This window comes from Strix aluco, chromosome 3, assembly GCF_031877795.1.
Source record: "Strix aluco isolate bStrAlu1 chromosome 3, bStrAlu1.hap1, whole genome shotgun sequence".
Lineage (NCBI taxonomy): Eukaryota > Metazoa > Chordata > Aves > Strigiformes > Strigidae > Strix > Strix aluco.
In genome coordinates this window covers 7,383,710-7,409,426 of record NC_133933.1, presented here as the reverse complement: position 1 = coordinate 7,409,426, position 25,717 = coordinate 7,383,710, and the positions used below count along the sequence as shown (strand labels likewise).

Genomic DNA, 25,717 nt, shown 5'->3' with positions numbered 1-25,717 from the left:
AAACTCCCTTGGTTCTCCCCCCTGAGCCCTGGCCAGGCTTTGGGTGGAATCCAACAGGAGGATGAAACCGGATGTTTCAAAACAAAGGTGCAAGTTATTCTGGCTTGGTGATTTTTGGTACACAAGGCTGGACCCTCTTGCAGTGACTCTGGAAGCCTCACCTACGGATGGATGCATGGCGTAGACTTCCCACTTGCAGGGAGAGACTCTCCAAATCCTCGCTGTAACCGGGGCTGCCAGCGACTGCGGGTCTGGGTGTTGGTAGCGTATGCAAGTGGTGATGGATCTTTCTTAACCACTATTCTCCCCATCGTGTAATAATGACTAGGTGCATTGCCTTGCTTAACTGTATATAGTAATAATTAAGTGTACTATTCTGTATTTTTCTTACTGCTTATTTTCTGTATTACTTGGTTATACCCTTTAATTATCAACAGTAAAATAAGCGTGCTCTTTTTACTCTGGTGTCTGAGTTCAATTGGCATCCTCGATCAGCAGACCGCCTTGGTGTCATCTCACCGGCAGCAGCCCGGCCTCAGTCGCATCTCACCAGCCTGGCCGAGTGCAACAGGGATTGTGCACAGCTGCTTTTTGACACCTCCTCTTAAACCTGTGTGTATGTGCATAGATACATATATAACCAAGAAGGGAAAAATGGTATTACCAGAAATATATAGACATATAAATATATATGTAGGTACATAGATATATCTATATAGACATCTCTCCCCCATATATATGTATATATAGGTGTATATGTGTAGGGGTGTGTGTATACACAGGGATGCGTGTGTATATATATAGGGAAAGATATATATGGGGTGTATATAGGAGTATATATACAGGTGTAAAACCCCTATCTACAACCCTGTATATCTTCCTATATATCTATATAAATATCTTCCTATATATAATGGAGAGATATATATTTTTAGGGGTGTGTGTGTATATATAGGTATGTGTAGGCATATACACCCCCCCAATATATATATATTTATACACATATATAAAACCACACATATATACTTATATATACTTATATGTAGTATATAGTATATATACACTATAGTATATATAAAGTATATAGTGTAGATAGAGTATATAGTGTAGATACAGTATAGTGTATATATAGAGTATATATAGTATACTTATATATATTCTCTATATACACTATATACACACACACTATATACACACACACACTATATATACACTATATATATAGTATACTTATATATACTCTGTATATATCTAGATACACTGGGTGATGGCCCTGTGGAGAAGCTCCCATGCACTCACCCCCAGTAACTGCCGCTACCCCCGTGCCCTTCCTCACCAAGGTTCTCCACCCCCAACCCCCCCCGCCGCCTTCCTCCTTCTCTTCCTCCCCCGCCCCGCCTCGGCCGAGGGCGGGGCCGCGCGGCCGGGAGGAGCAACGCCTTGCAACGCTGTTTGTCCCTGCGCTGCCCCCATAGCCCCCGCGGGGAGGGACGCTGCGGGGGACAGGCGGGGGTTGCCATAGCGACATGGCCTAGGCCGGGGGGGGCGGCCTGCGCTCGGCCCCGGCGGGCGGCGAGGGCCAGGACCGGGCCGGGCCGGGCCGGGCTGGGCTGGGCTGGGCTGGGCTGGGCGGGGCGAAGCCAGGCCAGGCCAGGCCAGGCCGGGCCGGCGGCTCGAGCAGGTGCGGGCCCGAGCGGGGATGAGCCATGGCTTCGGTGAAGGTGGCCGTGCGAGTGCGGCCCATGAACCGCAGGTGAGTGCGGCCCGGCGGCGGGGCCTCCCCGGCCTTGCGCCCCGCGCCCGAGGGGCTGCGCGGCCCCGGGTGTAGCGCTGCAGCCCCTGAGCCGCCGCCGCTCGCAGGGGGTGCGTGGAACTCCGTGTCCCACCTGTGGAGGCGGTGACAGCCATTAGGGCGGGGGAGGTTGGTGGGGAGCTCCGCCTGGGACTTGAGGGGTTTCCCGGCGCTCGGCTGAGCGGCTCTGAGTGGTAGGAGCGAGTGCTGGGAGCGCCTCTCTTCCCCGGCAGACTGGGAAGTAGCTCCCCCGTTGTGCTGGAAGGTGGGGGGTCTTTCCTGGAAAAGTTTTCTGTCTCAGTCTTAAGCACTGGTTTGTCTGATCCTTTTATGATGAGGAAAAAGTTGCTTTGGTGATGATAGGAAAGCATTGAGAGGCAAGGCCCTGCCAAGGGTGGACAACCAGGCTTCTGAAATGTGAAAGAAGGCTACTTCATCTAGAAACTGTAACCTCTTCTACCTACTTGAAAGAGAAAGATTGTTGTCTAGTTCATTTGTAACAGCAGCTTTTGTGGAGGAGCCATTATGGTAAAAGTTACTAGTTGGCTACTTAAGAACGAAGTATAGAAGAGGCAGTCAGCTCCATTTGCTATATTGACAAGAGTTTATTACCCATTACTCTATTCCTGAGATTTTTCAAGGAAATAAACACTGTTTTCTTTGTTGAAATAAGTGCATAATATGCATGGTAGAGTTAATTTTTACTGATATAGTTTAAGAACCATGTGTAGAAAATGATCAGGTTCTACTGGCTTTTACTACTCTTACTTTTTCCCTTGTTCTGGAATGATGTAGCCAGTTAAAAAGGAAGGTGTTTTCAAAAGCATAGGCAGCCAGTCAGGCTCCCCACCTTTCCTTTCACTTGACCTGATTCTTCCATTTCATAAACTAACTATTTAACTAAAAAATATTTGCCAAGTTCTGAAAGTCAGTTGACATCTTGTCATTTTCAGTGGGGGAAAAACAAACCTTATGAAAATAAAGTTGATGCAGGTTGGAAGGGGAAAATATTGCAGGTTGGTTTCAAGTAGTTTAGGCAGTTTGATGGAGCCCAGTGGTTAGAGGTCAAGGGTCGGTGAATAATCTCGTCACACCCTCCTGCTTCCCCCCTTCCCTCCCCCGAGTTTAACATATGGTTCTTGTAAATTTTTAAAATTTTTATATATGTACACTTCACTCTTTCTTCCGGAATCTCTGACAACAGGTAGCATAGGTCTTTAAAGTATTGCTAAGACTTGTTATTTGTAGTGTTTTGGTAGCACGGAGGTTTTGTTTGCGGACTAGAACTGTGATCTGCTAAGAAACAGAAGAGAAGGAGAAATGGAAAGCATATGGCAGAAGGGAAAAAGGCTGGTGTTTGCGATAGGCAGTGGAAACACCAACTGATGAAGTGTGAGTAGAAGTTTGCAAGTGTGGCAAAAGAGTATTTCAGACAGTGACTCTGGACCTGGCATCTGGGTTGCACAAAGGAAGATAACTTGGATGGGGCTGGATCAGAGTGTACCTAGAAAATGATGAAAATTGTGATATGATGGAAAAGGAAGAGCTTAGGAGCAGGGCAGGCAGAAGCCTGATGTGATCAACATCATCTTTGACACCGTGTACTGGGTGGCAGTGAGCAGGCTGTGAATAAACTTATTCTGAAAACTAGTAAGTGTCTGTCTATGGAAACAGGCAAACTGTGAAGAGCCTTCTGGTTCAAGTTGTTAAAACCTTCCTATTTATGGGATGGTGCTTGATGTTTATAAAACATTATCAGGAAGCTGCATTCAGTGTCACAGGATGTTGCTTTTAAATTTTGAGTTTTCAGAGACACGTGCTGTTCCCTGTGGCACCCAGTACTGCAGCCTGGGACTGGTGCTGGGGCTGGTGGTGCTCTTCTGCTTCACTCAGCACTAGACTCGTGTGCTGTATATTGTAAAACTGAGATCCTAAGCCTTTAGAGGATCCAACAGCTTTTCCTATTGCAGTATTGAAGGTATTGTGTCCCCTAGGACTGGAGCAGTAATCATATTTTGCTGATATTGGTTTCCCCTGTATGTGTCTTCTCTCAGCTGTGCTCCCTTCCCCTTTGTGGGTTGCTGCAGTATTTTACAAAGGAAGGGCCTTTCTGCCCCTTCAAAGGAAGTTTCCAATCGGGTGGCCATTCTGTGGCACTTACTTTCAAAATCTTTAATGTGATACTGTAGAGTTAAATTTAATTTTGTGTGTGTCTCTAAATTTGCTTTGGTTTGTTCGAAGCTTAATCATATAATGCAGCTTATTTCATGAGTCATTTTTAATTAGAGAAGACAGAGTTAATGAATGGTTATTGGTAAGACTCCTGCATTATGGAGCAGTTGCACTGTGTGGTGTCATAGTACTGCTAATTGTGTAATAAGTCATGAACATGGATCTTGGAATGAATCATGTGATAGGGAGGGGGTTGTTGTTTAAGAATTACTTGCTGTTCCATTGCTTAAATGACAAATTTTAATCTTTTTTCTTTTTTTTTTTTTTTTTTTCCTGCTGTGATTTTAGTCTTGTTCTCTAACTTGGCCTGCAAGGAATTTGTTCATTTCAGTGCTGTTGTCAAAGCCCTTGATGGTTCTTCTTAAAGTAGTTAACATCCCAAGTTGTGTTACACAGAGGTTACACTAGAGGTTTTTGAGTATATCTCTAGATAACATAATAAAAATTACATCTAATGGTTTTACAGTTACTGCTTTGGAACCAGTAGTGAGCATGAGTTCAGGAAGTTGAGTTAGTCGGTTTCCCTCATTCAATACTAAATTGCAATGACAGCCTTTCACTCTGTGCTTATATTTTAATTTTTATGTAAAGCTGCTAAAAACCTGCCAGCCGGCAGAAGACTAGATTTTCTTCATCGAGTAGAAATCTGCAGGGAGGTTGGGTTGGGTGGTTGATGTATTTTGCTCTGGCAAGTTAATGGTTTTGGTCACTATTATTTCTAAGGTTAACTTTCCAAAACAGTCCTTAGAAGCATTCATTTATTATCCTATAATATGGAGGACTTGGCTGGAGAATCCCATATCAGTCCCACAAAATGCAGTTTCTCATGAAGATCCTGTTGTTTCTCAGAATAGCCATTTCCTGGGCAAAAATTATGGGATTATAGGGAAGTGTAATCGACTTCAAGGCACTTTTCTGTTCACTTACTGAACAGATTTGGGTTGCTGGTTACTAGTCACTGTCTTTTGCATAGTGGGAGATATTTGGCATCCTGTTAAGCCTAACCTAATTCTGGCTCTCTGTTTTGTATTATGCACTGCATCTGCACAGTTCAAATAAATACGCTGCTTTATGTTCATCTGTTCAGAGTCTTTTAAGATGAATAAGGGCGTAATCTTCTATTTTATGTCACGTTTTCTCTGCATGAAAACTAGAATTCAGTTAGTATTCAGGAAAACCACTTTTATGCTTTTTTTTGTCAGTTAAAGCCATGTAAAGTATGCTAAATAAGAAAAACAGTTTTGATACTTAACAAAGGCACTATCAACTTGATTCTTTCAGATACTGTCACTAATTCTTGTGCCCCTCAATTTCTTAGCTCTGATAGCTCCATTCTATTTGGCTTTTAATTCATGAAGTAATAGAGGAAAACAAGCTTTTTCTGATTTTTAACCTGTTTCATCTGTTTCTTGCATTTCATAAACTAACTACTTAACTGGTTGAACAAACTAAACGAGGGTCATATGCTGTCCTTACCTGCAGAAGATGCAGCTGACATCAGAATGTGGCTTTGTACTGCAGTAAGTTTTTCCCTGTGTTTATCCAGTGCTCTGGATTTATTTAAATGAGCTGTGTAGTCTTTCCCACAGCTCTGTTCTTATTTCTAATATAATGAAGTAGAAGTTCCAATTTGATTTAATTTTTGAATCGTCACTTTTTAACCCTGCATGCACACACTACTTAGATTTGCTCTCCGAACAGAAGTGACTGATGGGGATGGCAGAAATGTGTCAGTGGCTATAGTGCTCTACATGGTTGCACAGTCATTCACAATTACCCCATGAAGATTTAACAGCTTTTATGTTTGAGAGTGGGGAGACAGAGGAAATGTGTTTTATTGCTTAGAGAAGGTTTTTGTGTGACTCTGGGATTTGTTTGGATTAAAAGCTATGCTGATGTCGATACTTTAATCCACAAATACATTCTGTATGATTATTCATTAGACATAAGGCTGGCCCTCTTGGTTTTACACTATTACACCTCTCGGTTATGCTTGTAAGCCTAAGTAACTCCTCTGCATGCAGAGCTGGCATCAGAGTACCTTGGGAAATTTAGGACCAGCGTTATCTTTAAAAATAACTGCTTGCACAATCCAAGCCTTAGTATCAATAGCAGAGTTTTCAACAGCTCAAATTAATATAGCAATGCAAAGGACAGAAATACAAAATAAGCTGTTTCATTTTACAAGGAACATGTGACTGGAGTGTTTTTGTACCAGCAAAAAGAGATAAACAAGTAAACAGTGAAGAGCCAGCTGAAATCTTAATTTCTATTCTGAACGTTTGCAAGTGATTTAGGTAGGAGCTGACTGCAAGCATGAAAGTGATAATTAACTATCCATGCTTTTTACAATTGGGAAGAGAAGCCAAAGACGTACATGGAGAATATTTTTTAGAATTTCCAGTGCAATGAAGAGGGGCCTGAATTGGTGTCTCATGATGAATTGCTGTGCCTAAAATACACAGTAACCTATGTACTGTGTATATTTCTCATTTTCATGGATTTATAGAGTGGTTTGGCAAAATGTGTATAACGTCAGTGTAACATAGGTGGAGTGAGAAAAGATGGACTGGTTACAAGCAAGAACACCTGTAGTTAAATATTATATTTGTCTCTGAAGTGCTTGGTGAAATTTTTGCTGCGTCTGTTTCTGAGCACTGATTGTTGGTTGTTGCTCTTAAGAGGTGTCCAGAGTGATAGCAGAAGCATAATTCAGAGCTTAAATATGGCCAAGTGTTGCAATACTGTCACTTTCTGAACTACAGTACCGATGAGGATAAGCCATTTATCAGCAAGCTGAGTTTGCTGTTTATGTTAACTCTTTGAACTTCCGTTTTAATAATGGTGCTTGTGATTTGATTTATAATCATGTACAATTTCTCTGCTATAAGAAGTTGAAAGATCTGTAAGGGTAGGTGAGGCTCTGGTGTGCCTGGGGTGAGTGTACCTCTCTCTCTTGCCTCTGCCTTTATCTGTGGGTGAGTCTGAATCCAATAAAAATCTGCTTTGATGCTGAGTTGGCAAGATAAACTGACTCTTCTGAATGTGACTTTTTCACCTTGCCATATTTTGTGTCCAAAACCTTGAACCCGTTTAATGACCTCCAGCAGATTTTCCCCTTTGGAAAAGTGTTCAGAGTATAGTTCTCTCCATGGAAGTAAGCTGTACATATATGTGTATATAAGGACCTTCATCAGTGTGCTACTTCTGTTGCTAGCGTTGGACCAGTGCATAAAGGTGTAGACTCTGATCTGAGTTCTTGGATCATGTAAAGTTGATACTAAGAGAACTTGAAGTCTCAAATGAGAAGTGTTTTTAGTTTTGTAAGGTACATTAAGAAATGGTTTTATTTTCTATTTATTAATAAATAAATCTATAAATAAATTTTATTATTTATTTCTTTCACCTCTACAAAAGGAGCGAACAGTAGGATGAGTTTTACTCTACAGTATGGTCATGCACCCCTTCTCAGGAGAGGTCCTCTAGTACAGGGAGGACCAGAGGAGTGAGCATCAGCATGACAGCGTACACATCATCTCTCCTTAATAATCATGCCTTTTACCTGACCTGCCTGAAGATGTGCTTAACAGATGGGTTATGGTTGGCAATGGCTTGGTGATACCCAGTGGGTATGGCTGGGTTCTCGGGTGGGGTTGAGAGCAGTGGGCTGCTTCATTAATTTGGCTTTGGCAGCTCAGCACAGTGAGGCTGCCAGACATGAGAGAGCACAAAAATTTAGTACTTGTTCGGTTGTGAGAAAGAAGTGTAGAATCTGATCCGTGTTTCCCTACAGGTGAAATGAAATGATTGTTGTATGGCCACGTGTTTAAGTTGTAGGACTTTGAGAGAGAGGAAAGGAGAGGTGGGTAGGACACACAGGGGTACCTGTTCTGAAGGGGCTGTTGGCCCCTGGTTTTGCTGGTACCTGACCAGTGCTAGGAAGGGCTCTGCTTGTTAAACGTGGTGAAAATGTGTGTTCTTCGAGCATGGGTACCAACAATAAATTGTGACATAATTATGTAAAAATGCCCTCAAAGATTATAAAAGTCTCAGTGATGGTAGTTTATGGCTGTTGTTATTGCTGTCTGTAGTTCTGAAATGAAGATGCAATTGAGCTAGCAGTGTTTGCTAGGAAACATAGGTGCTGTGTGTTATGAGGCTGCTCTAAATGGTATCTACGCGGATCATATATTTGAGAAAGGGCTGTAGAAAGCTGTGTTACAAGGCTGTAAGCAGCCCATTTAAAAACGGAGGAAAGGCTGGAGAACTTGCTGTTGAAGCAAATGAAATAGAAGCAACAGCTTGCTCACAGTAGTGATGACTCAAACTTGTAAGAACTAGAAAAGAAATAGAGAAGAGCATAGTGGGCTTACAGAAGTCTTGGTTGTCAGTGGCAGGATTAAGTAAGAGGTGACAGAAATCTTATAATCAATATAGTAGCATGGGAGGTGATTGGGTTTTAAGGTTTTTTTGGCATAAGGGTAATAAGTAGTAGATAAATAGTTCAGGCCTGGTTATGTAGGAATGGAAGAAACAGCAGCCATGAGGTGGAAGGAAAAATGCCAAAGTTATTTCACTCAGTAGTTTAAGGAGAACAATGCAAATGTAAAGCAGAACAGTCACTCTCCTGAAGAATTTGTGTTGCAAATAGTCTAGCTATGTGTTTGTTAAAGAGTGGTAAAATGCAGTATTGGACAGCTGTGTTAAGGAGCTAATGAGAGTATGGCCTTTGCTAAAATGGGAAGTTAAAGCCAAATAGAGAAACCAGCACCAACGATAATAGTTGGCTAGGAATTTGGATGCCACAGGTCAGGATATTCTAGAAAAACTTGTTGGACTTTCCTTAGGCTTTTCCACAATAGCAAATGTCAGCAGCCCTGAAGCAAGCTGAAACTTAGGGGTACAAGCAATAGAGAATGCCAGCACTCTCTGGTGGTTTGTTTCTCTGGAGTTTCTCACCTGTGCTAAAGTACATGATCTTTGAACATCAGTGGTTTGTTTTCCTCTTCTTTCTATGCCCTTTTCCTCTGTGGTTAATCTTTGAAGTTTTTCGTTTAGAAGAAATTAATTTGAATTTAGCAGTGTGCTACAGTCACAGTGCAGTTCTTGTTTGCAAATATACTGCAGAGCCAAACACTGAAGCTGTGGTTGGCACTTCCCCCAGCAAGCCCCTGGGTCAATATCTTGTAAAGTCCTGTTTCTGGAACCTCATTATCTGAATTATGTTGGAAAAGATTAACAAAACTGACAGGAATCATCGATTCAAAATATTGAGCTACGTATGTACTCTATGTGTTATGACCACCGAAATAGATTAGGAGATGCAAATCTAGAAATATTTACAGGGCTTAAATGTTGAAAAGGGGAATTAAATATTTAGTTATGGCTCCTTCATAATACCTTGGGAGTAATGGAATGAAGCTAATAATGGATCAGCTTAGCAGTAATTCCTTGGATACTGTTTAATGAGATAGTGCAGGTTGTGGAAGAGTCTCCTGAGGGGAATTGAAAGCCCAGGCAGTTGGGAAGAGCTAATTCCTTTGAAGAAAGTCGTTACAGGAAATGATCTTGCTTGAACGGGAAGGTGAGACTAACCTGGGTGACTTTTAAGTAGCTCCAGCGCTTGCCATTCTACCTCTGACCTCCTCTGCAGTGTTTTTGCACAGCTTTATAGACAGGAGAGAGAATAAACGGGGTATGCAGTCTTTAAAACGGGATCTTGCCTTTTCTTTCAGGGAGGGAGAGTCCCAAGTGCAGAGCTTTATCCTGGTGTTGGTGAGCAGCAAAACTGAAGCAGACTTAACCGCTGCAGAAGGAGCTCTAAGGAGTTTCAGCCAAATACTGGGTTCCCATTAACTGAAGAGTTAATGCCTGGGACTGACAGTTAATCTTGCATAAACCATCAAAGATTGGGAAGCCCACATACAGCCTCTGTTTACATGTGCTTATTTTTCTGGGGCTTTAATGCAAACGCTTCAAAAGTTTTTCAAGCCTGTGGGATTTGTCACAATCGCTACCTTGTTTCGTCTGTCCCCCTCGCTAGTATTGAAGAACAAAGATTTTCCAGTGCCAGTAGGGCTGGAGCACCATGGCAGCGTGGGCATGTATGGGGCAATGTAATTAAACCAGCCTCACTTACAGTTTCTAATCCCCAGAACTTTATGATCTTAAGCATTTTGACCTTGAAAACGTAGTTTTAGAATAACGTTTCCTACTTCATTTATTTCAGTATTATCAAACACATTGCCAGGTTGCCTATGCATATCGCTAAAATAATTCACAATAAAATACTTTCAAACTCTGCTTTTTGTTGAGAGCTCCCTCAGACTAGCAGAGAAAAAGGTAATGTGTCTCTAGCTTTCCTGATGAAAGGAAGAGAGAGAAAGGTGAGTTTGTCGATTTCTCAGGCTTTGTTTATTTGAAGTTAAGGCCAGTTTTGAAATAAATGGGATTAGCACTCTTCTGTTTTAACCTGAGCTCTTGGATTTGAAGACTCTTAGAAGTCTGAGTAGCTGAAAGGCAGGTATTGTTGGTAAGAACAGCTGACTGAATTGAAGAGCAAAGTCCTGTATTTTGCAGTAGCTATGAATACAAAGCCAGGGTTATTTATTGAGAGAGGGCTTTTCAGAGTTATCTAACAGGAGGAGGGCGTACATGGCACTTGACATCTTAATTGCTGATGGGCAGAAGTTCTTAGTGTTGAGTACTCAGACACTTCAAATACTGCCTGTATGAAGACTCTTCAAAAAGTTTGTGTTGTAAATACAAAGCAATAATGAGATACAGAAACCTGGAGGACACCCATCATTTTTTCTGTATGCTTATACATTTGAAAGATATTTGTACTTGGATAACTGGAGTAATTTGTTGTTCAGTTCACATTGCTTTTATGTGTCTCAGTAGAGGAAAAGAAAAACAGAACAATAGCCTTACGGATTACTTGAGGGGCTAACAGATCTGTGAGGTCAGGCAATTTTTTTTTTTTTTTTTCCTGAATTTCTAGTTTGAGGACTTCCTGCCCCAAAAGACAAGGGCACTGCAGAGAAAAAAAAAAGTTATTTCTTTGAATCTTTCTTTGCTGTACACAAGAGTTTGTCAATACTGTCTTTATGACTTGGGATAGCAGGAGTAAAAGATCAAATCGGAAGAAACAATATATTAAAAGCAAAATACCATGTGGACTAAAATCCAGGAGTCCTAGAGAAACTTCATAGTGTCAGTTACAACAAAATTCCAGGATGTCATTCAAATCAACTTGTTTGTGTCTCAGGTTATATTTTATGTTGTTTCTGCCAAAGATGAGCATTTGCTACACTTTCTTAAAGGCTGACATCAGAAAAGTGTAAGAGGGGGTTCACATGTGGATATCTTAAAACTTAACTATGTGGGACTAGTTCCTACTGGTGAGATTGTTACTGAGCCTGGTCTGACATTCCATCTATGCAGGCAAAGCAGAAAAGTCACTGAGCAGAGTAGTCTGCTAATTGAAGATGAAATATTATTCAGGTTAATATGTGATCACTGACCATGTCATGTGTGGATACAGTAACTTTTTTATTTTTTAAGTTAGCTGTTAATGAGGACTTAAAAATTTACTTTTGAGGCTACCCGCCAGACCTCATCTGAGTTGTTGGGTGGTAGAGTCTACCTATAATATTATTAAAAATACAAATTTAAAAAGCAGGTCAGGTACATGATTTAATGTAGTGACCAGTAGGTATGTGTTACCACAAGCATGCATAGTTTCCCCAAAAAAGCTAGTTATATCATTTGACAGAAGACAGCACAAGGACACCTGTATGTTCATTTTCCAGGAGAGCCTTACTGCTGTAGATTAAACTACTGCCTTTCAGTATTGTTGGTAAAATTTGTTTTTATGGCTGAAGGCATTTAATCTAGGTTGTCCTTCATACAAGAACTGGTATGTGTGTACTAGTATATAAACGTGGGGAATATTTCTGTTTCATGAGATGTACAAGATTTCCCCTGTTTCTGCATTCTCTGTCCCTGGGTTTATTATTCTGGTTTCAGCTGCACTGCAAAGAAAGTTCTGAGAGTAGCAGAACTCTCCCATTTAACTGTTTGCAAAGTTTGCCAATGCTTTTTATAAAACCTGTATCACAAAAGGGAACGTGAGTATCATTATAACTGCACTAGCAAATTACTATGTTGATCACAGAAAACCTTATGCCCCCACAAAATATGCTTTGCAACAAAACCCTCTTTTAAAGTACAAAGTATGCCCACAATTTCTTTCTCTTACTAAGACAGAAGCGCAGTCGTATCCACAGAAAGCTGTTTCTTCTAACTTCAGTCCCCTGGATTTTTTTCTGTTGTTTTCTTGTCTGGCTTCTTGAGGTGAAATTGAGAGAGATGGCACAGCCCGTCTGTCAGCCAGTCTGGTCTCACTAGCAGCTTTGGAATCTGTTGGCCAGTATCAGCCAGATTTGACAGATTGGTAGGGGCCTCCAAGATAATGAAGATGTGTTGTTCAGAGGAAATGGGTGGCTGTGAAAGAGTCTGCAGAGCCCTCCTGAACGAGGGGGAAGCTGCAGCCCTTACCAGCTATTAGAGGATCCACCTAGGAACCTCCCCTCAAACTGAGTCCGAAGGACATCTGGTTGTACATCAAGCAGTGCAACTGCAATGTGTAGTTGTTAATTTTTAGGCTATATTAGTGTAAACATGGCTTCAGTCATTTAATTAATGGGCTTTTAGTCTTATCGGTCAACAGCATGGGGTCCTTTTGAGCTCAGGATATTGCCCTGCTATGGAGACAACTGCTTTTTTTATACAGTGTAATCATGTAGTACCAATGACTCAAGCCACAGTGGATTCCCAGAATGTGATTAAATCAGATTGCTTGACTTGTTCTGATTTTAGGTCTCAGTCAACAATATATTGAAACTATTTGTTATTGATGTTTATGGAAAAAAATCACTTTAACCCCAAGGGTAATGAAGATGTTTTATATGCAGGCCACCAGATTTGTGTTTTTAACTGCACCCAGATATGAAATCACATTTTAAAAAAATGTATTTTCTACAAAATGATTCGATAAGCATTGAAGTTAAAAAAACCAAAACCACAAAACCAAACAAAAACCTCTGGATAGGAAAGAGAAATTGTGTGATATTTTAGGCTGCACCAACTTTACTTTTCTTGTAGTTACAGAAAGTAACAAAAAATTTCTTGTGTAGGAGGGTTTTTGTTTGACTTTTTAAAGCGCATGGTTGAATTGAATGTTTGCCTTTTAAGAGTTACTCACAAAGGGAAGTGCTCTTGGTCTGTGTAATTCAATGGGACATCAGGGCAAATGTACAGTAAGGATGTTACCCAACTGCAAGAAAAAGCCAAGTTCTTTCTGTGACTCTCTTTGTGCTTGTTTTTCAGTCAAATCTACCTTGAATTCTCCTGGTCATTAAGCAGCCCTCATGCTTTCACTTTGTGACCCCAGAAATACACCTGGGTAGTGAACAAGCAGAGTGATAAAACTGGACATCCGTAACATTGTGCCTAAAATGGGAACATAAGAAGTAGCAGGCACTTTGCTGAAAAGCCGTTGATCATGGTTGAGTTGTTTTTGCAAGTGCTCAGACTATGTTTTTGAGTAGATGAAAAACGAAATCACACATCTGCTCTTCAGTATAAACCTTTTCCAATAGATGTTCCATTAGATGTCTACAGTTAAGTGAATTTTCAGCAGTGTATTTTCCAGACCCTCTTTCTATTTTGACACAGAGGTGCTCCACAGGCAGTTCAGGTAGTGCCTGTGTCCTTGTCTGTGCAGCCTTGGAGGTTTGCTGAAGTGGTCTTTTGAAACACTGTTTGGGAAAACTGTTTGCACTTTCTGTCCTGTCCTTTTTGGTTTTTCCCCTCCCACCCCCCCAGATGAAGTGCATCTCATTCTTTCTGTTCTCAAGAGTCATGTCTGACAGGTATTATGGTGATCACAACTGATTCCTATAGTATCAATGTGATGGAAAACATAATATAATGATTTTCTAATGGGATAAGCTATAATAAATGCTCTAGTGTCTGAATAATACAGAATGGATTAATAAAAAGCCACTGTTTAAATAACTGAACCTTCCATTGAAGGCCTTGAAGGAACTTAAAGATGAACTTGGGAGAAGATCAAACACATTTTGCATGTCTGTAATAGGGATTTTTCTAAAGCTTCCCTTGTTGATTTATATTTGACATAACGGTGCTTTTCCATGCTCTTCTCCCTTCTCTCTGTGGGAGGATCTTCGGAAAGTCTTCTGGTGGACTAAGTGACATAATGAAAGAGGGGTCATTGAAGGTTGCCTGGAAATGTGGAGATAGTCCTAACATTTGGCTGCCTGTAGTATGATCTTGACTAGATGCCCATGGAGGTGCAAAAACTGCTCTGGTCTTTGCCCTGAAAATAAGCAGGGAGTATAAGGGAAGGAGAGAAACTTGACATGGAAATACCTATGTTGGAGCTTCTTCCATGAAGTTGCTGTGTTTTGATATAGCTGCTGAATCATCTTCAGTTTGGGGCAGTTCTTCCTAACCTACATGCCACATGTGATGGAGAGAAATTATTAAAACTTTGCCTAAGAGAGCCATTTATCAAGTTATCCCATTACAAGACAAATATGCAAGTTCTTTTAAGCGTATCTTGGCACTAATATTGATATTGTTTATACTAAAGTGCCAGTATTATTTGAAGTAGTTTTTCTGATTTTTTTTTTCTTTTTTTTCTTTTTCTTCTCCTCCTTTCAAGTAATTGCTAGATGTCTAGCCGAATTTAGCAATAGTGGAGGGTTAATAACAGCACTGGGCTGATGTATTTCCTGGTGTCTGTGCCAAGAAACTTGCCTGCTTGATCACTTTGTAGTTTGGTTAGGGTCCACGGGATCACGGGTTATAAGTTTCCTTCCCTTGTGATACTGGAACTCCACGTGGTGTATGAAACAGCAGCGAGAACAGCCTGGAGGCTGGCCCCAAAAACTGCTGTGGGAGCAGATTGCGCTTAGGGGGAAGCAAGCTTTCTTAAATCATCAAAGCGTTAATTGTGAACTAGTTTTGGCAGCCGTCCCCTTTACATGGCTTTGGGATGAGGGGGATGGAATTTGTGGGGGCAGTCTTTGGTTAGCAGCTGGGGCTTGTCTCTGGACAGGGGTAGAGTTAGTGGTTCCTATGGATGCTGGAGGAGCAGCTGGCTCTAGGGTTCTCCTGGCCCTGATGGTTTGCCGAAGGGTACCCAACATTGCAGTACAGCTTGCAGCCTCAACCTTTAATTAAGGTGGAATTTGCAATCAGGACTTTTTTGAAAGGGACTCAGCCCCTGATGAGCAGGATTAAATGAGTACCTGGAAATAACTGTCATCATGCAAGCAGTTGTTTTTTATGGGATCCTTTCAAACTCTTTATGTGTACAGTAAATTATACTTGGCTGTCTCATATTAAAATGACGCTTTAGCATTTGATTCCTGTTAATTCTTTTCATGTCTCTCAGGTTGGCTTATTGATTCTGATCAGAGTATTCCTGTTTCAGGTTGTCCTATCCTTTCCCCTAGAAAAATGTGAAATTCTACTTAGGAAATTTTTTATCGACTAATGTTTTACAAGGGCTTTTTTTTTTTTTTTACTTTGAAATCCTCATTCGTTAGTAATGTTTAGTAATATTATTATGAGTGTTATCACAACAATTAATGACTGTATGCTTTTCAGAATTCTGTGTAGTTCATATATGGGTGATAGACTTTAAACATTTTGTATCAGTCTTCCGCTATTGAGTAGCTTTAGGTTTTGTAATATGGAGATCTGACTAGGTCTGGGAAATAAAGCACCAACATATTTTATTGTTTCCCCTCGTATACCTCAAGCATGAAGAAATCCAGACAAAAAAAAGCAATAATTCTGCCCCAAACTTCTTCCTGCCTAGAGTCCTTCCAAACTTCCTGAAGGAAGCAGATTACAAATTATATTTAAAACAAATTTTCATAGTAAGATAGACCATTTAATTGTGCCACATTACTTACTACACCTTTGCTGAGCAAGTAGTCACAGACAGATAAGAGACAGCTGAGGAATCAGGATGAATGGTAGCCATCCACAGGCTACATTACTGTGATGCTAAAATCTATTTCCTACTAAAAAATACCATTGGAAACTTTCCCTGTTTATTACTCATAGCTGTATTTTAGTATTTCAGTCTCTTAAGAGGAGGCCTAGTAAAAGGTACTAAGGATGACATGGAAATGACTAAGAGGCATCTCTTAAGGCATGCCTCTGGTGTTTTCCTGGGGTAGATCTAAATTTGGTTGTATAATTCTGTAATTATTACAGTTACATATGTTATTATACTAGAAAATAACAATGTATTGATATTTAAATAAGCACTTTTATTTGCCTAATCTTTATTCATTAATGTAGATTTTAAAATGGGTTTGCTTTTCTTTAGAATTTCTACTGGAAAACTTAATGTGAATAGAGGGTAGCTGCAGAGTCAGCTGAGGAACATGGACTTGGGTGATCCAGTGCACCACGAGGAAGAAAATGTCACACTCAGGTCTTCCATTACTAGGAAGAAATTTCTGTTTTTTCATTTTGGGTTGGTGCAAGGGGATGTCCAGTAATTGCTGCGATACCATGCAGTATGGTGAAGCAGCACTTTATTGCTTTAAAGCCCTCTGCTTTCCTTTGCACTAGTTGGCACACCAGTTTGTCAGGTGACTTAGCAGATGGTTTTGGAACAGGAGTGTCTGTTAGCATTTGGGGAGTGAGGTTTTCTGTGGTGTGTATAGCAGTCTTCCTCTTCTGGCTCTTTTTTTCACGTGCATGCTCTTAATAGCACAGGAGATGTTATGCTCAAGGCTGTCATTCAAGAGCAGCTTGTATTACTCTTATGACTAATGAAATCCCATCTCTAGCAAGCAGGTTGATACATGCTGGTTTTAGACACTAAGCTAATGATTTTTTTATGATAGTTTTGAAAACAGTTGAAACCAGCTCATGTGAAATAGATGCAGGTGCATGAAAATGCTGCTGCAGAACTGGACTTTACGATTCCAGAAAGAAAAGAGTGCTCTGGGAAGCAACAAACCTGTGTAACACTCCCTTGGTAGCAGAGCCTTTCTCCTGCACTGCCATGATGCGTTGCAGCTCAAAAAATATGTTGGGTACCTCATTTCTAAGAGAGTTTTAAAATACTGGGGTTTTTTTGTTTAAATATTTAGTCTCTGTTATGTTACGCATATAGCCTATATGGGTAGATGGGAACTGCCGCTACTAGGATGGTGATAAGAGGTTGGGGCTTATCCTGTAACATTCTGTTTTGCAGTTCCTTAGAGCCACATAATTGACTTCACTGGGCTTTGGATCAGGGTACTTCAAATTAAGAGCAAACCACTTAACTGACTTGCAGAGTCAAACTTCTGAAGCAGGTTTCCCCAAGCTGCTGCTCTGTTTCTAGATGAAGGGATTTGGAGGCAAGCCCAAGTACTTCAAATATATCCCATAGCAATAAATAAACATTGGTCACAGCAATTAAAAAATGAAATAAAAATGAATTCACTTGCCACTTGACTGTGGCAAGCAACCTGTTGAGTGGAAATATGACTGTGGATGATTGTGATATGTTTTAATTAACATACTCAAGTCTCTTTTTTTTTTTTTTTTTTTTTTCCAGGGAGAAGGACCTTAATGCGAAGTTTATTATTTCAATGGAAAAAAATAAAACGACAATCACAAACTTAAAGGTGAGTAAACACAGTTTTTAAAAGGAACTCTTAACTGAATAGCTCCCAGAATATGAGCAGATGAAACAGTGGTACTCAGGGCACTGTGGAGAACAGGCCTTAGTTCTTAAAATACAGTGTTGAAGTAATCCTTTGGGGAAACCGGTTAAACTGTTAACTTGCTGCATCATGGTTTTCTGAAAACCACTCTGTAGGCTGTATCTCATAGGTTTTTCTAAGGTTTATCACTCTGGTCATTACTTAGCTGGAAGATGAAAGCCAATGATAGAAGCAGGTGCATGCCTGGTAGCTATTAAACTTTTGCTTAGACTCTGTAGAAGTCTTCTGGAATTCCCATGAAAATGAACTAAACCCAAAGTACCCATCACTGCTATAATATTTTGACAGTATATTTTAACACTTCTCTCAGCAAGAGAAATCCTGCACAGCAAGTAGATTTTTGCAAGATAGTTTCCAATGACAAATATATGAAAAGGGAATTCAGTGTGTGGTTTGTTTAGACCGATTCAGATCGCAGTGAATATCGCTGAAGTATTGTGGTAGCTGTCATGTCTTGAGCATGATGATAGCCTTAAGCAGCAGCTATGTAACACCATTTTAATTATGACTCCACTGCTGTTTGCAGTGCAAAGGTGTCTCCAGCTCCTGTTAGTTACATGTGTAGGATAATCCCTTACTATAATCTGAATTTTATATACAGGACTGATTTAGCTGAATCTAAGTATTGTGACAAAAATGTACTGTGGTGTTAGCAGCAGTAAGCTAAAATCCAAATTAATCCTGCTATACTGTCTTGTAATGTGACTGTCCTTCTTGCTGAAGGGTATATCTGCTGCTAATTTTTTACTGTTGTTGGATTAATAGGCTGACTATACATTTCTAAATGTGTATAGCCCTATGTTAAATTTGCATTCTGATTATTTATTGTAAAATGTTTTTAATTACTTTGTCATATTACTTTGCTTTTAATTACTTTAGTTACTTTTTTTTTAAAAAATAGGTACCAGAGGGTATTACTGGAGAGACAGGACGAGAAAGAACTAAGACGTTTACCTATGATTTTTCCTATTTCTCAGCAGACAGCAAAAGTCCCAGCTTTGTTTGTCAAGAAATGGTAAGATTTCTGAATGCTAATAATTGATTTTTTCCGTTCCCTTTTCTTTGGCTTGAAAGCATTCTTTGAAACCTCTTTCCATTGAAAGTGTTTGTTGTGTAATTTAGAAATTCCCTAGGCACCCGAGAATTTGAATTTTGTTTTGTTTTTTGTTTTTTGGGTTTTTTTTAACTTCTCTAATATTGTTAAGTGCTGTGTTTTCCCATACAGCAGGCTAAATGCCTTCTTTCTAGTTCTCGTCTGATTTGTCTTGTAAGGTCAAGTTAGAAAACTTCTCTGAGTGCTAGATTTGTTTTTGAAAAAAATCAGTTTTGAGAAACAAGCATATATGTTTAATTCACTTAGACAGAAACATTCTGTTATCTGGTTGAAGTGGGGTTTTTTTTGTCCAAAAGTCTTGGTACACATTGAAGAAGATTATTCTTTCTCCTCCCTTGAGTATTCAGCTTAGGAAAGGACAAAACTGCCTGTCTTCTTGTACACTCGGAACAGAAGATCAAACTCAGAGCTATAGGCATTATTTAGATGACAGATAGACCCTCCCTGACCTTGCATTTCATGTGAACATTGAACCTTTATGCTATTTCACATGCCCAAATAAATTTATTGAGTAAAATTTCAGTGTTTTGTGGTTGCTATCTTCTCTTTTGGTTTTGTGGAGCTTGGGATGCTGTAAGCTTCAAGTGCGAGTATTTTTTTTTTCCCTTAACATAATGCAATGCTTTGCTGGATACACTGTAAGCCAGTTGGATACACACCTTTTTGATATGTACCCCATTTATTCTGTAACTCTCCAAATCAGGGGTACTGGTATGGCTAATCCTAAAAAGCCTCAGAATTAAAACTGATAAATTTCTGGATTGTTATTTCTCGATGATGTTCTTTTTAAGTAACACAGTTTTTGCTAGATTCTCTGAAATACCAAGAAGTATACATTTATTTGGGTATTGATGTAGAAATACCCTAATTACTTTAGCACTGGCAAACTCCAGTAGTAGTGTGTTTGAGTGCAATGATTGGAACCCTAGTTTCTAGGGGATGTTTTTAAGCAGGTGGTTCAGACCATATGGCTTTACTAGAACTTTAGCAAATGCTTTAAGTTGAGCATGCAGATAGTTATTTATTTTAATTAAAGCAGCTTTGATCATGTATTTTTCTGCTCTGATTCTAAGAGATTTTGGTTGTGGTTCTGCAGATGCAACAAATGATTGCCTTAAGTTTGCTCATACAAATCAGTTAGGGTCTCAGTTTAATATTACTTAGTTTCATGAAAGTGCATATAATTCTCAATGATAACTGAGTGCCATATCCTCAGTTCTTCCAGATATAGATGAGTACATCTCCATAAAACAGTATTAATGATGTATCAATGCATATTTGGAAAAGTCTGCAAAATTAAGTTCTTCTTAGGCAGCAATTGTGGCTTAGGTTTATGGATATTTAATTATTGGATCCTTTAGATAGCTGTTTCTTTACCTGACTTCAGATACTTCTGGAAAGCTATGTTAGACAAGACCTCATGAGAAGAATCTCAGGAAGAGAGTCCGTTGTGGTGTTAGGTTGTTGATGTTACAATACAGATGTTTTCCAGAATCTGAATGTGCAGTGAAATAATAAAGTTAATGCTTGTTAAAACAGCCATTTGCAAAGGAAACTTGAATTAATATAAATGGATATCCAAGTTGTGTCCTGTATTGATGTCCAATTTCCACATGCAAGTGATAAATTAAGTTTTCCTTATTTTAAGTTTTTCCTTTTTGGTGCCATTCTGCCTCTGTTTCAGAGCAGGTCAGATTGAGGCAAGATCAGTATAACTTACCCATGTAAGGAGCTTATAGGAAAAAAATAAATTAAAATGCCCATATAGGGATTGCTGCAGCAGCCTTGAGCAATGATTTTTTTTTTTTTTTTTTTTTTTTTAAAGCTGTGAGCTTTATGGTTCATGGTAACAGGATGCTAACAATGAATTCTAAACATGGCTTAGATGTCCATATTCAATATTCTGCTATTACAGTGTGTCCCACAACCCCAGACTGCCTTCTTCATCCTTACTGGCAAGAATGCTAAATTCGCTTGCTCAGCCACAAAATATTGTTGTCCCTGTGTCAAGTGTTGTTTTAATTACAATGTATGCAGCACGTTGAAAACAAAAGGAATTTTCAAACCATGGGAGTGCAATTTCTAAACAAATGCTGCACAAGCTATTGTTTTGTTTGTGTTACTCATTTCATATTTAATTGGAAGACTTTGTAGTTAAGCTCTTATCGAGTTGCTGCAGAATTTCCAGTTTACTGCACCAGTGGCATAGAAGAAGGGTGTTTTTCATTCACATTCATCTTACCATGGAATAAAATTGATCTTGATTGTTGGTAATGCGGTTGCTTAGTGTGCTTTGTCCATGATTGTTATATTTTTCCACTTGAAAGGCAGAAAAATAATAAATTGAAGTCTGTCTAATACTACATGCCCCATTAATATGCCTTGTAGATGCAAAATGTGCTTTAGTATTCAAAAATTAGAGTGGGAGTGGCAGTCTGCCATCAAGCTACTTAGTTTGTATTCCTGGAAGAGAAACAAATAGAATTTTGATGTTTACTGCCCTTTTGTGACAAACCAATGTCCCAGTCGTTTGGTTCTGACAAAGTCCCATCCTAACAATGTCTTTTCTTTTAACCTGTGTGTTAAGCCTCTGTATTCAGACAACACTGACTGTAACTGTCCTATGTACTACCTCTAATCACTTTGCAAGACATACACAAACTTTTAAAAGGGAAAATGCAGTCAAAACAGTAGTGCATAAAGATTTGGTCCAGATGGTGATGTAAAAACTTGCACAATGAGAAAGGGAAAAGAGGGGAAAAAACAAAGGAGCAGTTACTCAGGAGGAAGAATTCAGTAAGATGCTACTTTGCAAGTGACAAACTAAAGGGAAATTGTGCTTTGGCTGATCTTTATACTCTTCCTCTTTGGGAAGTGTAACTGATGACAGCATTGTAACTCCTTTGCTCAAGGGAAGGTCAAATTAAGTATTCTAAAGGCATACTGCAACTGAGCATTAATGATTAAAGAAATTACCCAGCACTCCTTCAGGGGAGGAGTAGCATGATTATACTGTGCCTCTGCCATTCACTATTAATAATGACTTGTGCATCTTGGTTAATTTAAACCACATACACTGTGGACTAGTAACCAAATTATGTGAAGCATCTACGAGATTTTTGAAAATCATGTATGAATTGGGAGACCCAGATTAATATTTTCATTGAGAGAAATGCTGCACCAATTATTACTCCTTGCCCAGTGGGCCAGTGTGGGGTGTGGATGGAAATGAAGGGTAATGATAATGAAAGGTCAGGAATCTGGGAGGGATACTGCAGCCAGTATTGCAGAGAAAGGTGGTGAATGCATCTGGTGAGAGCTGAAGTTATTAGGTGAGAACACCCTCCCATATTATGGGATGTGGAGGAGGTGTCGTTACCAGTTTGTAAGGTTGAGGACAAAAGAGAATGGGCTAGCTGATAAAAGAGGGTCACTTACCATATAGAAAACATGTTTCCATGTTTGCCAGCCTAAAAAGTATCAGTATGTAAAAGCCAGTTAGGGAGGAAATACAGAGAAAATAATGGGCCATTTTCTTACACTTGGTTAAAGCAAAAAACTAAGATCAAACAAACAAACCCCTCCAAAATCACAAACCAAGAAACTGACAGGATCACTGAAATATTTCCTTTTGAGAAGGGGCTGGATATCTGCAGAACATGGAGAGTTGGTAAAGATACAAAAAGTGAGTAGATATTAACAATAAGGAAAAGTGAATAAAGTATCTGAGACTGCTGAAAGAAATTGGAGCTATAGAAAGAAGGTAGCATTTTTTGTTCTTCATGTCAAGTAGATTTCTGACAGAAAAAGAAGTAGAAAATATACTGTTGCAGTGCTGCAAACTTAAGTAAAATCAAATATTTTATTTGAATTACTAATTTCCTGTCCTATAGTAAATATCATTGGTTGATGCCAACAGCTTATATTATGGTAGTTTATTGTTTAATATTTGCTATGCTCTACTGATAACAACTTTTTTCCCTGAGCTTCTGTTATCTTAAAAAACTTTCTTTGTTTTTAGGTTTTCAAAAATCTTGGTACAGATGTGCTTAAATCTGCTTTTGAAGGTTATAATGCCTGTGTTTTTGCTTATGGACAGACTGGATCTGGGAAGTCCTACACTATGATGGGAAATGCGGTATGTTGTATTTTCACAGAATCACAGAATACCAGGCTGGAAGGGACCTCAAGGACAATCTGGTCCAACCTTTCTTGACAAAAGCACGGTCTAGACAAGATGGCCCAGCACCCTGGCCAGCTGAATCTTAACAGTGTCCAATGTTGGGGAATACACTACTTCCCTGGGGAGATTATTCCGGTGGTTGATTGTTCTCATTGTGAAAAATTTTCTTCTTGTGTGCAATCAGAATCTCCCCTGGAGTAACCTGTACCCATTACCATTTTCATGTGACTCATTGTGACTCATTGTGAAAAGGGAGTCTCCACCTTCTTTGTAGCCACCCTTTAAACACTGGAACATGGGGATAAGGTCTCCCCTAAGCCTTCTCTTCTCAAGGCTGAACAAGCCCAATTCTCTCAGCCTTTCCTCACATGGCAGGCTGCCCAGTCCTTTGAGCATCTTTGTGGCCCTTCTCTGGACCTTCTCCAGCCTGGCCACATCTTTTTTGTGTAGTGGGGACCAAAACAGAACACAGTATTCCAGGTGTGGCCTTAGAAGCTCTGAGCTGAGTGAGGTAATGACTTCTTTATCTCTGCTGGTGATGCCCTTGTTGATGCAACCCAGCAACCCATTGGCTCTCTTTGCCTCTGCAGCACACTGTCCACTCCTATTGAGCTTGTTGTCCACCAGGACCCTCAGGCCCCTTTCCACAGAGCTGCTCCCCAACCGGGCAGATTTCAGCCTGTGCTGCACTCCTGAATTATGTTTTCTGAGGTGCAAAACCTTCATTTGTCTTTGAACTTCATAAGGTTCTTGTTAGCCTACTCTTCCAGCCTATCCAGGTCTTCCTGCAGGGTGGCTTTGCCTTCTGAAGTGTCCGCTTCCCCACTCAGTTTGATATCATCAGCAAACTTCATCAGGATACACTTGGTCCCATCATCCAGATCACTTATGAAGATATTAAACAGCATTGGGCCCAATATGGATCCCTGGGGGACCCCACTTGTGACAGGTTGCCAGTTTGAAAAAGAGCTATTTACCAGCACCCGCTGGGTACGGCCTCTCAGCCAGTTCCCCACCCACTGCACAGACCACTCGTCTAGACCATAATGCATCAGTTTCTGTAGGAGAAGGCTTGGGGAACCATATCAAAAGCCTTGGAGAAATCAGGTAGACAATGTCCACCACTCTTCCCACATCAACTGAGTAGGTTTTTTTTTTTTTATCCTGTCGCAATGCATTGAAATTGTGCTATTGCAAGAGCATGTTTTTTATGGAATCCTGTCTGTATGCTACTGACTCCCCATGTGTCATACCTGCTATTAGCAATCAGAGGTTTTAGAAGCCGTTTCTTTTGTAGGTAGATATTGACAGTTGGAAGAAGTGTCTTTAAGTGATGCTCTGTTATGCTGGACAAAAAGCAGTAATTTTTGTTCAGTAACAAACCCAATAATTTCAAATATTACTGCTGATTTTCTATGCCCAACACGAGACAAAAAATTAAGATGCTGATTTTGAGAACATGAAAAGTTAGCTCTTTCCGCAGAGGTCTGTTTTTTAGATCTCTTTCGAAGGGTCGGAAGTTTACAATAGTTCCTTGACCCCTGTTCAGAGAAGACTATCAAGTGAGAAGTAGAAACTGGGGATGAGAGTAACTAAATGTAAGTTTCAGTAAACCATTATGAGATGATACAGTAACTTTAATTTTAAGGGTTAAGTGCTGTTGAGCACTGCAGTGAAGACCCTGGAGCAGTTGCCTCTGTGACTATCCAAGAATGGAAAGAACCCTCTAAACTGTTGGGAGTGGAGCGGTTTAAAAGGGCCGACTGATGAAACCTGTTTGTCAGGCAGCCTCTACAGGTTTCATTCTTTAATCCTAGGGAAAAAAAATACATCATGTCTTCTTCCAGCAGAACTGAAAAGGGGAATATTGCCACTTGTCCTTCCTTACATAGATCACTCTTTTGAAATGTAGTAAGATTGGCCACTTTGCACCTCCTTTAGTTTAGAAGAGTAAATTAGCTGTAAATCTTTTTCTTTCAGTTGCCACAGAATAAGGAGCTTTATATTTAACTTCAATATGGTAAGCAGAATAGACTTTTGTAACCAGAAAAGATCTTATGACCTAGATGTGGATTTCTATTTCAGAAATTTATAAAAGTGACAGTATTATGAGACTACCTCACTATATGTAATGACCGCAATCATCAAGACATTTTGCAAATGAATAGGTGCTGAAGTTTGTTTGACACTATTCAATAATAAAGGTCTAATCTTCTTGCCATGATACATAAATACTTTAATCTGGCTTTGTACAGAGCACGTATAAAATATACTCAGCCGCCAAGTTAAATGTTTGAAAATTGACGGCCCTGTCAGAGAGACTACAGTGCTGTAAGAAAACTTGAATTGGAAATAAATTTTATTTTTTCTCTACTTCTCCTTACAAAGTATGAATTCTGTTGTCATTTTGCTTTCAATATCTGCTGTTCTTGGCTCTGGAAGGCTTCTTCTGCAATACTGTGCAGCAATCATTTCAAGAAATATGTGGACCAGTTGGAATAAGTCTTGAGCAGAGATACTGAAATGATCAGAGATTTGTAAAATATGATCTGTCAGGAAAGTCA

General features: G+C 39.8%; 1 protein-coding gene across 5 annotated transcripts in view; it reads left to right on the top strand.

Annotated features, from left to right (window-relative positions):
- Nucleotides 1–1,639: 1,639 nt before the first annotated feature.
- The window catches only part of KIF16B (kinesin family member 16B), a 142,292-nt gene continuing 118,214 nt past the window's right edge, over nucleotides 1,640–25,717 (top strand). For all 5 annotated transcript variants that reach the window (XM_074817250.1, XM_074817248.1, XM_074817247.1 and 2 more), the window contains exons 1-4: nucleotides 1,640–1,753; nucleotides 17,688–17,757; nucleotides 18,758–18,871; nucleotides 22,992–23,108. In XM_074817250.1, coding sequence (XP_074673351.1) covers nucleotides 1,707–1,753; nucleotides 17,688–17,757; nucleotides 18,758–18,871; nucleotides 22,992–23,108 — 348 coding nt within the window. In that variant the 5' untranslated portion in view covers nucleotides 1,640–1,706. The remainder of the gene's footprint in view (nucleotides 1,754–17,687; nucleotides 17,758–18,757; nucleotides 18,872–22,991; nucleotides 23,109–25,717) is intronic.